Raw genomic sequence first — 16,963 nt, forward strand, 5'->3', positions numbered from 1 at the left:
GGCTAATAGAAAGAAATGAAAGATTGATGCTTTATCAAAAGCTTGAACTCGTTGGGAAGCACAAACATGTTTTATAAAAGTTAATCGTAATACTAGCAACCCAAATCAAAATTGGATTTGTATAAATTTCGTTTCCGCTTTGTATATATGATTTTTTAATATGATACGATATAATGATATATATCATAGTAATTCTTTATTAAAGTTGTTGGAATATAAATGAAATATCTTTTGAGCAACTTTACAATTAATTAACTATTAAGTTTTTGATGAAAAGTATATAAATCAAAATAAAAATGTGAAACTCACATTCGATTCCGTTGATAACGAGACATAAATTGCAGTATCAGTGGTGTGTAGACCACAGAAGGAAAAAGACGCCCACTTTCGATCGTTTACTGGGTTAAAAGTCCCTTTGTCCTTTATCTCCCAGTTCTTAGGTCCATAAATCATTCAACCTTCAATCATATTCTCTTCTCTCCGCCGAATTCATCACCTTTATAACCTAATCATCATCAATCGCTCCGTTTCTGTGGCTGGGATCTTTGTTTCTACCAAAGATCTCAATCTCATAGGTATTGACAATCATATCATCGCTTGTAAGTCCCTGCAACTAATGGGTTCTTGGGTTTTTTCATGTTCGTCTCTTACTTAATATTATCTGAGATTGAGTACGGTCACTGTTCTCGTTCTTCAATCATTAGTTTATTAGTTTTCACGGAATCGGTGAAGTGTCAGTCGTTTGAAGCCTAAATCTGGTATAATCTATTGTGTGAAGGAATTCAATAAGATTGAAATTAGCCGCCGTTGACTTTTTCTATATGAACTGATTACTGCACCAGTTATACATGTTTCGAGTTCCCATACATATCCTAAATACTTTTTCTCTGGATTCGGAGTGATCTGGAATGCTTGTTTTTTGCAGGAAAGCAAAAAAAAAACCTCGAATGAAGTATACAATTTAGAAGCAGCGGATTCATTTTCAGTCGGAGAAGATGGGGTTTAATCCCTTGGACTCATACTGTCGTCCGGTGGAAAATGGTGTATGGGCAACGGCGGTGGACAACGAATTTGGGCCTTACACACCTTGTGCAACCGATTCACTGGTTACTGGCATTTCCCATTTGGTACTTCTGGGAATCTGCATATACAGGATATGGGTGACGAAGAAGAATTTCAAAGTGCAAAGGTTCAAATTGAGGTCGAATCTCTACAATTACTTTTTGGGATTATTGGCTCTTTACTGTACTGCTGAGCCTTTGGTCAGATTGATAATGGGGATTTCGGCTTTCAATGTTGATGCAGAGAATGGTCTTGCCCCATATGAGGTTTGTTTCTTTCTGATTGAGTTAATGACTTAATAGCATGTTTGTATAAGTTATCTTTAATTGTTCTTTCGTTATAACCAATATATGGTGATTTTATGAAAAAGATCATTTTTTCTTTCAGTTACACGTAATTAAATATGAATGTATATTTATGACAATCTTAGTTGATTATTGAATATTGATTTGAGAAACTGATTAGAGAAGTTCATTATTGTCTTCTTTTTTCCCTTTTTGGTAAATTTATTTCTCTAAAGCAAAATATACTTAACTCTTTGTATTCTCTGTTTACCAAAATTCTGTCACCTGCCAACTTGACTTGACTCATAAGATGTTTGACACTTCTTTCATATAGGCTTGAATATTGAAGTGCATATGTTAGGGTAGAATATTAATTAAGTAAATATATTGTTTCCATAATAACATATCTCTATAAATATGGACTATAGGAGGTTGATTATTCATTATTGTGCTTGATTTGATTGATAATATTCTACAATTAGATTAGCTATGGAACCTACCTCTCATGAACTTTATGCTAATTAAGTAATTATAACTACCTTTTAGTCGGTAAACATGTTAGGTTCCTATTACTTTAAACATTTGAAAACAAGGACATTTGGTATAAGTTACAACAACAATACTAATAATAACTAGTTAACTATTAGGGAAGTTAGAAAATCTATAAAGGAGGGGTGAAATTTACCAATCGATTATAAATGCTATAAGTTGTTGCAAACTTCAAGATTTTCATTTATTTTTGCAGATTGTTACCTTAGTTATCAAGACTCTTGCATGGTGCTGTGTGTTGATTGTGCTCGGGGTCGAAACCGTAATTTATGTTTGTGAAGTTCGTTGGTTTATGAGATTTGGTATCATTTATGCTTTGCTTGGAGATGCTGTCTTGTTTAACCTTGTGCTTTCTGTGAGCCAATATTACACAAGGTCAGTTTTTTAATACTATATTTTTGCATATTTACACCATATGAAAGTTTTATTATAATAATTCAATCTGTTTTTTGCAGAGATGTACTGTATCTCTATTTCAGTGAGGTTGCCATCCAGGTTAGTTTTTTCTTTTTTCTTTTTTCTTTTTTCTTTTTGTAATTTATGAATCCTCTAGACATTTGTTTTATCTGATGTAGGTTTTGTTTGGGGTATGCTTGATTGCCTATCTTCCAACTTTGGATCCTTATCCGGGTTACACCCCAATACGGGTCGACCCGTTGGATGATGGTGAATATGAAGAACTTGGTGGAAGTGAAGAAATTTGTCCAGAAAGACGCACCAACATTATTTCTAGTAAGTCCTTTTATTGGTTTAATTTGAAATTTAGTTTTACAAATTATAACAACTTGAATCTTTTTATAATATATTTTCTTGTTTCTTTTTAGGTATCTTCTTCTCTTGGATGAATCCACTCATGCTTTTAGGTTACAAAAGACCTCTCACGGAGAAAGATATATGGAAACTTGACACTTGGGATCAAACAGAAACACTTAACAGCAGGCATGTTGATGTTGTTTCTAGTTTCTAGTTTCTACTTATATATATTTTTCCACAAATGCTAATTCCATTTTTGCCCTTCAGATTCCAAATATACTGGGAAGAAGAGCTCCGCAAACCTAAACCATGGCTTTTAAGGGCTTTACATCGTAGTCTTGGAGGAAGGTTTGTATAATAACATTCTCATACAAAATTTTGTTAATATTAATTCATGTTTCAGTTAAAAGATTATAACTTTTATTTAATTACAGGTTTTGGTGGGGAGGCTTTTGGAAGGTATTTAATGAATATTTCAGTTTTGACTTTTGAGTTCAATTGTTTTTGCATAGTTTTGAATCTCAAATGATTTTGTTCCTTTTTTTTTGTCCATTTGTAGATTGGCAATGATCTTTCTCAGTTTGTTGGACCACTGATTTTGAACCAACTTTTATTGGTGAGTTTACTATTAATTTCCAAACATTTCCAATGATTTATAATTTTATTCCCCTTTTTACTATTTTTAATATTGGATAATGTGTAGTCTATGCAAGAACGTGGTCCAGCTCAGATTGGTTACATCTATGCTTTCACAATCTTCGTTGGAGTGGTATAAATTCTTGTTACTTTTTCTTTTTCCCAGTAACCAAGGGTAAATTTGTAAAATGTTAAAGAAAGTTATTTTGGTTCATTTAGGTACTTGGTGTGTTGTGTGAGGCTCAATATTTTCAGAATGTGATGCGTGTTGGTTATCGCCTTCGTTCAACTCTGGTAATTACTTTTTTAGCATATTTTAAGGATGTTTGGAGCTTGTTTTTGTACACACCTAATTGAACCTATTTTTCCTCAAAGATTGCTGCAGTCTTCCGGAAGACTTTGAGGCTAACTAATGAGAGTCGCAGAAAGATTGCATCTGGGAAGATAGTTAACTTGATGACAACTGATTCTGAATCACTTGGGGCATGTTTCATTACCATTTTAGTCATATATTATATAATATATATATATATATATATATATATATATATATATATATATATTTATTATCTTTCTAATTTTCTTTTCTTTTCTTTTTCAACAGCAAGTAACCCAATCACTTCACACTTTATGGTCTGCACCTTTTCGTATCATTCTTGCTTTGGTTCTTCTCTACCAACAACTTGGTGTTGCTTCAGTCCTTGGTGCATTATTGCTAGTTCTCATGTTCCCCATACAGGTACTATCACTCATACATACATACATGCATGCATGCATACATACATGCATATAACTTGTAATTTGTCATTTTGAAACAGACTTTGGTTATTAGTAGAATGCAAAAAATGTCAAAGGAAGGACTGCAGAGAACCGATAAGAGAATTGGTCTCATGAATGAAATCTTAGCAGCCATGGACACTGTCAAGTACTCTCCTCTCCCTCTCTCTTTCTTCCCAATATTTTTTTTAATTATTTAAAGTACCATCTTTGACTTTATTTGACTTTTGTATCAGATGCTATGCTTGGGAGAATAGTTTCCAAGAAAAGGTCCAAGTTGTTAGAACAGATGAATTGTCATGGTTTCGAAGAGTACAAATGCTAGGATCGGTATGTTATCAAGGAATGATCAAAGAATTAATACTTTTTTGTGATTTTGACATTATTTCTTTTTCTTTTTGCAGTTGAATACTTTTTTCCTGAATAGTATTCCAGTGGTTGTGATTGTGGTTTCATTTGGGCTGTTTACATTATTTGGAGGAGACCTGACACCTGCTCGAGCCTTCACATCACTTTCTTTATTCGCTGTATTACGTTTTCCACTCTTCATGCTTCCAAATATGGTCACTCAGGTTCATGACTTCTCATTCCACATGCTATATGTTTACACAAGTTTCTTGTAGAACAAGCCATCTCTTTCTCTTTCTCTTTTATCTTTTATCTTCTAACTCTTATTGTTTTTATTTGCAGGTTGTAAATGCTAATGTGTCTTTGAAACGTTTGGAAGATCTTCTATTAGCTGAAGAGAGACTTCTTCTTCCAAATCCACCTCTTGAACCAGGGCTTCCAGCTATCTCAATTAGAAATGGCTTCTTTTCATGGGATTCAAAGGTGTCTTTTTTATTTAATTTTAAAACTTAAGTTATGACAAAATGTAGGGACTAATTGCAAATTCTGTTATGGTTGTTGCAGCCTGATAAACCAACACTATCAAATATAAACTTAGATATACCAATTGGTAGTCTGGTGGCAATTGTGGGAAGTACAGGAGAGGGTAAAACATCACTTGTATCTGCCATGCTTGGAGAGCTGCCACCTGTCAGTGATTCACATGTTGTTATGAGAGGAACTGTTGCTTATGTCCCACAAGTCTCATGGATCTTCAATGCAACTGTATGTCATACTCATAAGTCATATACTCATATCATTCCTTTTTCTTAATTCCAACTTAGTAATTTATATATGTTTATTTTTCAGGTACGTGACAACATATTGTTTGGATCAACCTTTGAATCTGGTAGATATGAGAAGACAATAGATGTAACTGCACTTCACCATGACCTAGACTTGCTTCCTGTAAGTATATATCATTATGTTTCATCAATTTTCGATCTCCAATTTCTTGTATGCATAAGTCACTCATGAGATTATATATGATCTTTTATGGTATAGGGTGGTGATCTTACTGAGATTGGTGAAAGAGGGGTGAATATTAGTGGAGGGCAAAAACAAAGAGTTTCCATGGCTAGAGCTGTATACTCCAACTCAGATGTATTCGTGTTTGATGATCCTTTGAGTGCTCTAGATGCTCATGTGGGTCGACAGGTGTTTGAGAAATGTATTAAAGAAGAATTAAAAGGAAAAACACGAGTTCTAGTTACAAATCAGTTACATTTTCTTTCACAAGTGGATAGGATCCTTTTGGTCCATGAAGGCATGGTGAAAGAGGAGGGAACCTTTGAGGAACTTTCAGAGCATGGTGCACTCTTTCAAAAGTTAATGGAAAATGCAGGAAAGATGGAGGAATATGTGGAAGAACAGGAAGCCATTGAAGAAACTGATACAAAGGTATCAAAACCTGTTGCTAATGGTGTCAATGGTGAGTCAGCAAAGGATGATAAAAAGAAAGGACCAAAATCTGTTCTTATTAAACAAGAAGAACGCGAAACAGGTGTAATCAGCTTCAATGTTTTGAAGAGGTAAACCACTTACATATACATACATACATACATCTATACTTATATTTACTTTATTTATTTATTTCAGGTATAAAGATGCATTAGGAGGGTGGTTTGTTGTGGTTATACTATTCGGATGTTATGCTGCAACAGAAACTTTAAGAATACTGAGTAGCTCATGGTTGAGTATTTGGACAGATGAAAGCACCCCAAAGAACTACAGTCCACTATTCTATAATCTCATCTATGCACTTCTATCACTTGGTCAAGTATGTTACTAATCAATCACACAAAAATTTCAATTTTTTTTTTCTTTCAAAACTTAGAATTTGGGATTTTCAGGTTATGGTGACATTGGTGAACTCTTTTTGGTTGATTGTGACAAGTCTTCATGCTGCTAGGAAGTTGCATAATGCTATGCTTGGGTCCATATTGAGGGCTCCTATGGTCTTTTTCCACACAAATCCCCTTGGGCGTATCATCAACAGATTTTCAAAAGATCTTGGTGACATAGATCGAAATGTCGCCCCATTTGTGAACATGTTTTTGGGACAGGTGTCACAGCTTTTGTCAACCTTTGTTCTAATCGGATTATTAAGCACCATGTCTCTATGGGCCATATTACCACTTCTCTTAGTCTTCTATGGAGCTTATCTCTATTATCAGGTTTGCAAATCCCACATTTCTACATTTATACTCAAATATGAAATTTCATTATCATTAACTCATTAATCGTTATTCATTCTCTCAGAGCACAGCACGTGAAGTAAAAAGATTAGATTCCATTACAAGATCACCTGTATACGCACAATTTGGTGAAGCTTTAAATGGTCTTTCCACAATTCGTGCATATAAAGCATACGATCGAATGGCAAAAATCAATGGAAACTCAATGGACAACAACATCCGGTTCACATTAGTCAACATGAGTGCAAACCGTTGGTTAGCAATTCGGTTAGAAACAGTAGGTGGACTCATGATCTGGCTAACTGCAACTTTTGCAGTTATGCAAAATGGAAAAGCAAGAAACCAAGAAGCATTTGCATCCACTATGGGATTGCTTCTAAGTTATGCATTAAACATCACAACATTGTTAACAACTGTTCTTAGACTTGCAAGTTTAGCTGAAAACAGTTTGAATGCTGTTGAACGTGTTGGGACTTACATTGAATTGCCTTCTGAGGCTCCGGGAGTTATTGAGGATAACAGGCCGCCACCTGGCTGGCCTTCTGAGGGTTCTATAAAGTTTGAGGATGTTGTTTTGAGGTATAGACCTGAGCTGCCACCTGTCCTCCATGGGTTGACTTTCTTGATTCCTGCAAGTGATAAAGTTGGAATTGTTGGAAGAACAGGAGCGGGGAAATCGAGTATGTTGAATGCGTTGTTTCGGATTGTGGAATTGGAGAGGGGTAGAATTGTAATTGATAATTGTGATATTGGGAAGTTTGGGTTGACTGATTTGAGGAAAGTTCTTGGGATTATACCACAAGCACCGGTTCTTTTTTCAGGTATGTTGAATTTCCTGAATCCTGATTTGATTAGATAACGATAAAATCTAGTTTTTGTTGATTGATATTTTGTGAATGAAGGAACTGTGAGATTCAATCTTGACCCTTTCAATGAGCATAATGATCCTGATCTTTGGGAATCTTTGGAGAGGGCCCACTTGAAGGATGTTATCAGGAGGAATCCTTTGGGGTTAGATGCTGAGGTGTCAGAGGCTGGAGAGAATTTCAGTGTAGGACAAAGACAATTACTAAGTCTTTCACGTGCATTGCTTCGAAGATCAAAGATTCTTGTTCTTGATGAAGCAACTGCAGCTGTTGATGTTAGAACAGATGCACTTATCCAAAAAACAATCCGTGAAGAATTCAAATCATGTACTATGATCATCATTGCTCATCGTTTAAACACCATTATTGATTGTGATCGCATCCTTCTTCTTGATGCTGGTCAGGTATATATATTATATATAAAATATCTCCCTTTTGTTTATTTATTTATTATTATTTTTTTTTAAATGTAAATGATTTCCTATTTGATTTTATTCCAGGTTGTTGAGTATGATGCTCCAGGAAAGCTATTGCAAAATGAGCAAACTGCATTTTCAAAAATGGTACAAAGTACAGGGGCTGCAAATGCACAGTATTTGCGTACCTTAGCATTTGAAGCGGAAGGTGACAAGGCGGAGAAGGCGGCGGTGGCCGGACAGAAGAGGTGGCTGGCCTCCACGCGGTGGGCGGCTGCCGCCCAGTTTGCACTTTCTGCTACCCTGAATTCATCTCAAAACGACCTTGTTCATATGGAGTTTGAAAATGATAATAATAATATTCTTAAAAGAACAAAGGATGCGGTTGTAACTCTTCAGGGTGTTTTGAAAGGGGAACATGATAAAGAGATTGAAGAGTCACTTGAACGTTCACAGGTCCCTAGGGAGAGATGGTGGTCTGCTCTCTATAAAGTAGTGGAAGGTATATGATTCTTAATACCTGATTATAGCAATGTACTTTTGCAAAAAAAGTATTTAATAAAAGTAGGTTGTTATTTCTTGTATTTGACTTTGTGTGGGGTCCACTTCCAGGTCTTTCGGTGATGGGGAAATTGGGGCGTAACAAGCTCCAGCTATCGGAATATGGGGGATTTAAAGATGAAGCGATTGATTGGGACCATGTTCAGATGTAGTAATGGAATGAATGGCTTCTATGCTCAAGTCAAGATCAATTATGATTGATTGGTTTTGGTCTAATTTGAAATATATAATTAAAATGTAATTTCCATGGAACTGTAATTTTGACCAGATAGCCTATAGACACACGGGGATTGGCCCCTTATCTACATTTTTGTTAATTGTGTTTAAGAAAGATTTTTACATAGAGTTTGAAATAAATTTTGCACCAAAGGTGGATTTTTGTCAATTTACTTTGAAGCAAAGAACATAAATTTTCATTGATTTGAGTTTTTTACTTAAGGGCTAAAGCTTGTTACCGAACATACTCTATGTATTTTTGAGTTGCTTAAAGTCTTAAACTTGATTCAAAAATCCTCAACTTTTTGTGATGAGAATATTTTTAGTCTAATTTATCACCATACCCTCCTACCCTCTTCCTCATGTTCTAGTCAAGTTTACAATCATACTCTCTTACTATGAGAGTATGAATTGTATGTTGAGTTTGCGATGACGTGTAGTGGTGGAGGGGATGACGGAGTGGGTGGGGAATTCGGTTGGTGGTGACGGGTTGCCAGTGGGAGATGCCGGATCAGGTTGCGATTCGGCGGAGGTGGCCTTGGGGACGTGTGTAGGTGTGGGAACCAATTGGAGAGGAGTATAGGAGATGGATGTATTTGGAGGGGTGAGAGTGGGAGAAGATGGTACAGGAGCATGTGGTGGGTTGGTTGAGAGAGAGAGAGAGAGAGAGAGAGAGAGAGGTAAAGAATTCCTCAAGAGTGGGTAAAAAGGGAGGAACCGATGAATTTTTGTAAGGGAATATATGTGTAATGAATTCAACATGGGGTAGAGTCGGCGAGTTTTAGGATGAATACACTTGTAGGGCGACTTTGCAGCAAAATAACCTAAGAAGATGCAAGGGGAAGATCTATGATGAAGTTTTGAGGTGGAATAGGGACGGAGCCATGGATAGCAAAAGCATCCGAAGGGTTTGAGTTTCTTGTAGTTCGGGTGACGACCATACATTAGGTCAAATGGACTTTGGGAGTTTAGAATTGGTGTTGGTAAACGATTGATGAGGTGAACAACTGTTTGGAAAGCATGGGACCAAAAACAGGAAGACCCGCAAAGTGTAATAGAGCGAGTCCAGTTTCGACAATGTGGTGATGGCGACGTTCGGTTGGTGTTGGTAAACGATTGATGAGGTGAACAATTGTTTAGAAAGCATGGGACCAAAAACAGGAAGGAAGACCCACAAAGTGTAAGAGAGCGAGTCCAGTTTCGACAATGTGGTGATGGCAACGTCCGGCTATGCCATTTTGTTCAGGTGTGTGCACAGGAGTGGTGTTGTGAGAGATGCCCATGGATTGAAACATGGGAATAAGAACTTGATACTCCCCATCCTTATCCGTGAACATAGATATAATGGGTGTATTAAAATATTTTTCAACCAAGGTCTTGAATTTGTGGAAATAGTTTGGGAACATCATATTTATATTTGACTGGATAAAGCCATATGTATTTGGAATAGTAATCTGTTGGAATGGAAAGTCAAATCAGAATCATGCTTGATCCCTAAAAATCTGTCAAAGGGAATTTTTATTTTTAATGTGATTATTTGTATAACTAGCTTGCCTAGATTAGAGCTCTTTCCATGTTTATTCTTGTCTATAAATTGTAGCCCTGAATGTAATACAGATGCAGTTTTTCAGTTTAAATTTCAAATTCTCCTTGTTTTTTCATGGTATCAGAGCTGTGTAACCTCTGCCGGCTAAAGTTGTTGCTGCCAAATAACCATTTGTGATCATCTTATTCTTGATTTTTTTTTACCACCATAATGTCGGGCTCTGTTGAATCTTCAAACCCAAATTCATCTCTTTTTCCACCATCTGATATCAATCCCTCTCTTCAAATTACCCAACATAAACTTAATGGATTGAATTTCCATGAATGGTTTCAATCGGTTCTTCTTGTCATCAGAGGGAAAGGGAAGACCGGGTACCTTACCGGTGAAACTGAAGCCCCGAACAAAAAGGATGCTCACTACAAAATATGGGAGGCAGAAAACTCCATTGTTATGGCGTGGTTGGTTAATTCTATGAACCCGAATATCGGAAGAACCTATCTCTATTATAACACAGCTCATGAAATCTGGAAAGCTGTCCAAGAGATGTATTCCGATCTTGAAAACACCTCACAGTGTTTTGAGATTCGTTCAGCTCTTCGAAGTACCAACCAAGGAGGACGATCGGTTACTGAATACTACAATGTTCTAACAGAACTATGGCAGGAGATGGATGTGTTTTACCACATAAACTGGTCATGTCCTCAAGACGGTACTCTTCATGCAAAAATGCTTGAAAAAGATAGAATCTTTGATTTCCTTCAAGGTCTCAACAAAGAACTAGACGAGGTTAGGGGCAGAATCCTTGGCACCAAACCACTTCCCTCTCTTCGAGAAGTATTTGCAGAAGTTCGACGAGAAGAAAGTCTTGCGAAGGTGATGCTACATACCCTAATAAGTATCGATGTTGAAGGTTCTGCCCTTGTTGCCTACAGATCAGAAGGACAAAAGAATTCTAAGTCTTCAAACGCCAAAGTATGGTGTGAACACTGAAAGAAGCCGTATCATACAAAGGACCAATGTTGGGGCCTTCACTGAAAACCCGCAAACTGGACTCCTCGAAGGGTACAATCCAAAATCGCATCTGCACATGTTGCAAAGACTTCACAAGAAAATAGTTCCTCTCCCAGCCCTTTTACAGCAGATCAAATGGAAGTACTCAGGTCACTCTTACAATCCACCAGTTCATCCTCCACTCCATTAGGTAATGGGGCACAACAAGGTAAACAAATACCTTCTTTTCTGTTAAAAAATGGATCATTTGAAGCATGGATTGTTGATACTGGTGCTTCTGACCATATGACTGGGAGTAAGAATTTACTAAAAGACTTTAAACCAAGCACCAATTACATTACTGTAACAGTTGCTGATGGAAAAGTCTCTCGTGTTACCGGAATAGGGAATGCTATCTATGATGATTTAAAACTAAATTCAGTTTTATATGTGCCAAATCTCCAGTTTAATTTAATGTCAGTCATTAAACTTCTTAAAGATCAAAACTGTATAGTAACTTGTTTCCCTACACATTGTGAATTTCAGGAGCAGTCTTCGGGGAAGATGATTGGCATTGCTAAAGAATACAACGGTCTCTACTACTTCACAGGCTCTTCATCCATGTCGCATTACCCTAAACACCTTTCTCTTTCTGTTACTTCTGAGTCTAATGTTTTGTTATGGCATCAACGTTTAGGACATCCTAGTTTTGATTACTTGCGTCATTTGAATCCAAATTTATTCATCAATAAAGATTGTTCTGGGTTTCAATGTGAAAGTTGTGTTCGTGCTAAACAAACCAGAAATACATACCCAAGCCATGCATATCAACCATCCCAACCATTCAGTATTGTTCATAGTGATATATGGGGCCCATCCCGTACTCTTAACATAAATGGATCCCGATGGTTCATCACATTCATCGATGACCATACACGTGCTTGTTGGGTGTATCTGTTAAAAAACAAATCTAATTGTGGTGAAGTTTTTAAAAAATTCCACAAGCATGTAGAAAATGTGCTCCAATCCAGAATCCATGTCCTTCGATCTGATAATGGCGGAGAGTATTTTGCTAATGATCTCAAAGCTTATCTAACTGAACATGGTATTCTCCACCAATCTTCTTGTACCAAAACTCCACAGCAAAATGGAGTGGCTGAGAGAAAAAACCGCCATCTTCTTGAAGTGTCTAGGGCTATCATGATAAACTGTCATGTCCCTCACTCTTTCTGGGGGGAAGCTGTGCTTACTGCTGCCTATTTAATTAATAGGCTTCCTTCAAAAGTTCTTGATTTTTCAACCCCAATACAATGTCTTCAAAAATGTTTCCCTAAACTCAGAGTTCTAAACTCTCTTTCGCCACGTGTCTTTGGGTGTAAAGCCTATGTTTACAATACAAGTCCATCTCGAGGGAAATTAGATCCTAAAGCTATCAAATGCATTTTTTTGGGATACTCGTCAGCTAAAAAAGGATATAAATGTTATTGTCCATCTTCAAAAAGGATGTTTGTAACTTGTGATGTCACATTTTTTGAAACACAAAGTTTTTATTCCACTACATCTCTTCAGGGGGCAAACCTTAGTGAAGAAATCCATTGGGATCCCTCAATTTCCCTTTCTGTGTCATTTTCCGAGCCTATTTCTACATCCCCCATGTTATCTTCAACACCACCAACCATTGAGGATCTTGGTCAAGGGGAAGAACCACAACAACCCACATTCAAATTATACTCCAGAAGGCCACGACCTGGTAATTGCCAATCATCATCTCCTGAAACATCTGCTCCAGAAGAAGCTCAAACACATGATCCTGATGATCTTGATGTCCCTATTACTATTCGGAAAGGGGTTCGATCTTGTAGATACCCGATTTCAGGGCATCTTTCATACAGTAAGTTATCTTCAAAATACAAGGCCTTTCTCTCACAGGTGGATAAAGAAGTGATTCCTACAAGTATCCATGAGGCCCTACTTGATCCGAAGTGGAAGAAAGCTGTCATGGAAGAAATGAATGCCCTTAAGGAAAACAAGACTTAGGAGGTGGTCAAAACACTTGAAGGAAGAAAGATAATTGGGCGCAAATGGATTTTTTCAATTAAAGTTGGTGCTAATGGAACCATTGAAAGACACAAAGCAAGGCTAGTTGCGCAGGGGTACGCCCAAACCTATGGGATTGATTATGAATAGACGTTTGCTCCCGTGGCTAAATTGAAGTCCATTCGAGTTCTTCTCTCTCTTGCTGCTAATCTAGATTGGGAACTACACCATCTGGACATAAAGAATGCATTCCTCAATGGAACACTAGAAGAAGAAATTTACATGAAACTTCCTCCAGGGTTTGAAGAAAATAAGGGAATGGATCAGGTGTGTAAATTGAAAAAATCTTTGTATGGTTTGAAGCAGTCACACGCGCATGGTTCAATAAACTGAGCTCAGTTATGAAGCAATTTGGGTACATGCAAAGTCAAGCTGATCACAGCTTATTTATAAAACAGTCTAGTGATGGTAAGAAGTCGATATTACTTGTGTATGTAGACGATATGATCATCACTAGGGATGATATTCACGAGATTGAGAACTTGAAAAGAAGGTTACATTCCATGTTTAAGGTTAAGGACCTTGGAAAGTTACAATATTTCCTTGGAATGGAAATTGCTCGAAGCAAGCAAGGAATATTTGTGTCCCAACGAAGATATGTTCTCAATCTTTTGAAAGAAACAGGAAAACTTGGATGCAAACCAGCAAGTACTCCTCAAGAGCGAAACTGGACATCTAAAATCAGCAATAATGACCCTCCAGTTGATCGAGAGCAGTACCAACGCCTTGTAGGTAAGTTAATTTACCTATCTCTAACACGTCCTGATATTGCATACAGTGTAAGTGTAGTAAGCCAGTATATGCATTCTCCCACAAAAAGACACTACGAAGTTGTTCAACAAATTCTACGGTATTTGAAAGGCACACCTGGAAAAGGAATATTTTTTAAGAAAAATGAACAACGAAACATTGAAGGGTTTGCTGATGCAGATTGGGGAGGCTCAACTGAGGCCAAGTCAACAACAGGTTATTGTACTAAAGTATGGGGAAACATAGTTACCTGGAGAAGTAAGAAACAAACTGTGGTAGCTAAAAGCAGTGCTGAAGCAGAGTATAGGGCAATATCTCAAGGAATTTGTGAGCTAATCTGGATTAAAAGGCTGCTGGAAGATCTTAAAATAGATGTTGATGGTCCAATGAAGTTGAATAGTGATAGTAAACCCGCAATTGCAATTGTCCATAATCCTATTTGTCACAACTAGAAATTTTGTGTCATGTAATCTATACACTCAAGTTAAATGTGGAAATCAAAAACTCAAAGAGCATGTATGATGCTTACTCCATGACATCTAATTTTCAAACAAGTGCACCATACAAATACTACTAATAGTCAATAAGCAATTGGAAACCCTAGAAGTTCTTGTCTAGGTCCATTTTGGACTAGGACTTCCTTATTGAACCCATTGGGCCAATAAGCCTCCAATTTGACTATCATGGAATTAGAACCTTTAAATGGGCTCTAATTGGACCCACGTTTATTTATTTCAACATTTCGGGCCATATTGGGCCTAGAATGAAATAAATTAAATATTATGAATCATAATTAACTCAAACTAGCCCAACAAAGTGTGAAAATCATATTATATTTTTTTTAGGTCAAAAATCATCCAACTTAACTCCAATATGGGCTTAGGGGCAGTAAAGCCCAAAAACTCTTTTTCCCTTCCATATTCTCGGCCCAAGGCCCAAATCCAAGAAGAGAAGAGGGGTTTGACTTTCTCATGCCACCTCACTTTTGCATGGGGGATATCCAAGCCTTTACACCCCAAACATCCATGCAAGACTCATTTCTCCAAGCAATCCATCCTCTTCTTCTCCCTCTCTATCTCTCTTGCTCTCGGCCATTTTCAAACACACATACACACACAATTCACTCATTCTTCTCTCAAGAAACTCTCTCATTTCTCCTCCATAATTTCGAGATCTAAGGAGCTTTCAAGAAGATATCTCCATAAATTCTTCACCTAAGGTAAGATCAAGTTTGGATCTATGATCTAGGTATTTTGTTTTATCAAAATCTCCTTCTAATCCATGCAAAAATCATGATCTTGGCCGAGATCTTCATCATAGTGTGCTAGGGCCGAAAATCACTTCAAACTTCTTCCAATCCTCTCCAAAACCGAAACCACACCCAAGGTGAGCTTCATACCCCCTTATTTTCGGTTTTTATAAGTTTTGTGGGGGGGGGGGGGAATACAAGCAAATGTGTAGATCTATTATTGTGTGTATGCCTTGTATGATTTCTATGCTTATATGTGTGATTATGATGTTGGATCTAGTCATAAGCCCCTAAAAATCGAGATATACTTTAAGTTAAATGATACTAGCATCAATTATATTTCTACATACAAAGTATTCCAAGAAAAATAGCTAAGTGACTTAATAACATCTTCTTTGGGCTAAAAACTCATTTTTTTGGACACAAAATGTTAAAAATGTAAAGTTAAAGGGCCCAAAATGACATATTACGAATTCTGATGGGTGAAATGAGTCAAAACAGTTTCAATAATGTATTTTCTGGAAATATACCCTTTTGGAGGATTAAAAATATAAATTTCAAGCTTAATGGGCTAAAAATGACATTTTCGGCCCAATAGGGCCCAATATGCGAAATTTTCCAATTTGAGGGGCTGAAACTGTGTTTTTCTGTAAAAAAGTGGACTACTAGTGTTCTAAGTCCTCTTCAAAGGTTAAAAATGCTTTTCATAATTAAAAAGGACCAAAGTTGCAAAAAATTTCCAATTTGGGCCAAAAGTGTAAAAATTGCGAAAAAGAGAGGTTACAGCCGAGAAAACGGTGTTTTGAGGGATTAAAACTGTTTTCAACTAAAAATGTGCTGAAAAATATCAATTTCAATAAGTTTTGGTGTTAGAATGCCAAGAAAAATGGTTTAAGGACTAAACCGGAAATTAATTTATTCAAAGGGTTGAAAAAGTAAATTTGCAAAATAAAGAGGGCTGTAAACAGAAAAATTTCAATGTTAATTCAATACATCCGTTGTGATCAAATATTGACACTGCAACTACCGACGAATTACAATACACAACAACACCAAAAATCGTTATCAAACGAATTGATTCGGTCTCGAATCAATAACAAAATCCGAAACTACTAACACGACGACAACTCGATTCATACACGGAAAATTTAGGAATTCAATACACACGTGAGAGTGCACCGACATCGATACACCATCTTTGGACCCAAAAGTGTAAAATTTTGTTTGTTGGGCCTAGCTAGCCCTATGACCTGATCTTTAGGCCCGAAGACATCAACCTTACGAGTTGCTGGGTCTTACATGATCCAACACAGCGTAAAAGGGCTTTCAATGGCAAACGTGCTGCTGGTCCCCAAGGGTCCTTCGGTACTGCTAGCAAAGTCGAGATTTCTCCGATGCGAGTTGGGCTAAGGGCCCTTCGCATTCTCTATAGCCTTGAACGACGTAGGGAATTACCGGGGGCTTCGCACCTTCTTTTTCCTCTCGGTCGTGGGGCTACATGAGTCCGGGGGGTTGGATTATGTGAATAAGTGCGAGCGACGCCTAAGGGATCGTTAGTACGGTTGTCAACTGGTCGTTTTCATTAACGTACGTTACAACAATTCACAACCCACTGTTAATCCAACG

At 37.1% G+C, this 16,963-nt stretch overlaps 2 protein-coding genes across 2 annotated transcripts; both read left to right on the plus strand.

Moving 5' to 3' along the window:
* The first annotated feature begins 348 nt into the window (after window positions 1-348).
* On the plus strand, window positions 349-8,874 carry LOC145061092 (ABC transporter C family member 2-like). The gene is made up of 26 exons (XM_079008471.1): window positions 349-599; window positions 926-1,328; window positions 2,092-2,270; window positions 2,351-2,390; window positions 2,471-2,627; window positions 2,720-2,834; window positions 2,916-2,996; window positions 3,083-3,107; window positions 3,208-3,264; window positions 3,352-3,417; window positions 3,504-3,578; window positions 3,660-3,767; window positions 3,889-4,023; window positions 4,103-4,209; window positions 4,298-4,391; window positions 4,466-4,633; window positions 4,752-4,892; window positions 4,974-5,174; window positions 5,259-5,357; window positions 5,454-5,980; window positions 6,048-6,228; window positions 6,302-6,625; window positions 6,711-7,467; window positions 7,549-7,916; window positions 8,013-8,430; window positions 8,541-8,874. Exons 2-26 carry the CDS (start codon window positions 996-998, stop codon window positions 8,639-8,641), a joined length of 4,857 nt encoding a protein of 1,618 aa, XP_078864597.1. The 5' UTR covers window positions 349-599; window positions 926-995; the 3' UTR covers window positions 8,642-8,874.
* A 1,587-nt stretch (window positions 8,875-10,461) lies between these two features.
* LOC145063922 (uncharacterized) lies at window positions 10,462-11,241 on the plus strand. The gene has a single exon (XM_079011478.1). The coding sequence runs from the start codon at window positions 10,462-10,464 to the stop codon at window positions 11,239-11,241; it is 780 nt and encodes a 259-aa protein (XP_078867604.1).
* Window positions 11,242-16,963: the final 5,722 nt, after the last annotated feature.

Source organism: Lactuca serriola, chromosome 7 (genome assembly GCF_051521515.1).
Source record: "Lactuca serriola cultivar US96UC23 chromosome 7, Lser_US96UC23_V15, whole genome shotgun sequence".
NCBI classification, from domain to species: domain Eukaryota; kingdom Viridiplantae; phylum Streptophyta; class Magnoliopsida; order Asterales; family Asteraceae; genus Lactuca; species Lactuca serriola.

Bases quoted from the DNA above. Each gene is read 5' to 3' on its own strand.
- LOC145063922 (XM_079011478.1), top strand. From the start codon at position 10,462: ATGTCGGGCTCTGTTGAATCTTCAAACCCAAATTCATCTCTTTTTCCA.
- LOC145061092 (XM_079008471.1), top strand. From the start codon at position 996: ATGGGGTTTAATCCCTTGGACTCATACTGTCGTCCGGTGGAAAATGGT. The intron at 2,271-2,350 runs GTCAGTTTTTTA...TGTTTTTTGCAG, and splicing joins GTGAGCCAATATTACACAAG to AGATGTACTGTATCTCTATT. The intron at 7,917-8,012 runs GTATATATATTA...ATTTTATTCCAG, and splicing joins TTCTTCTTGATGCTGGTCAG to GTTGTTGAGTATGATGCTCC.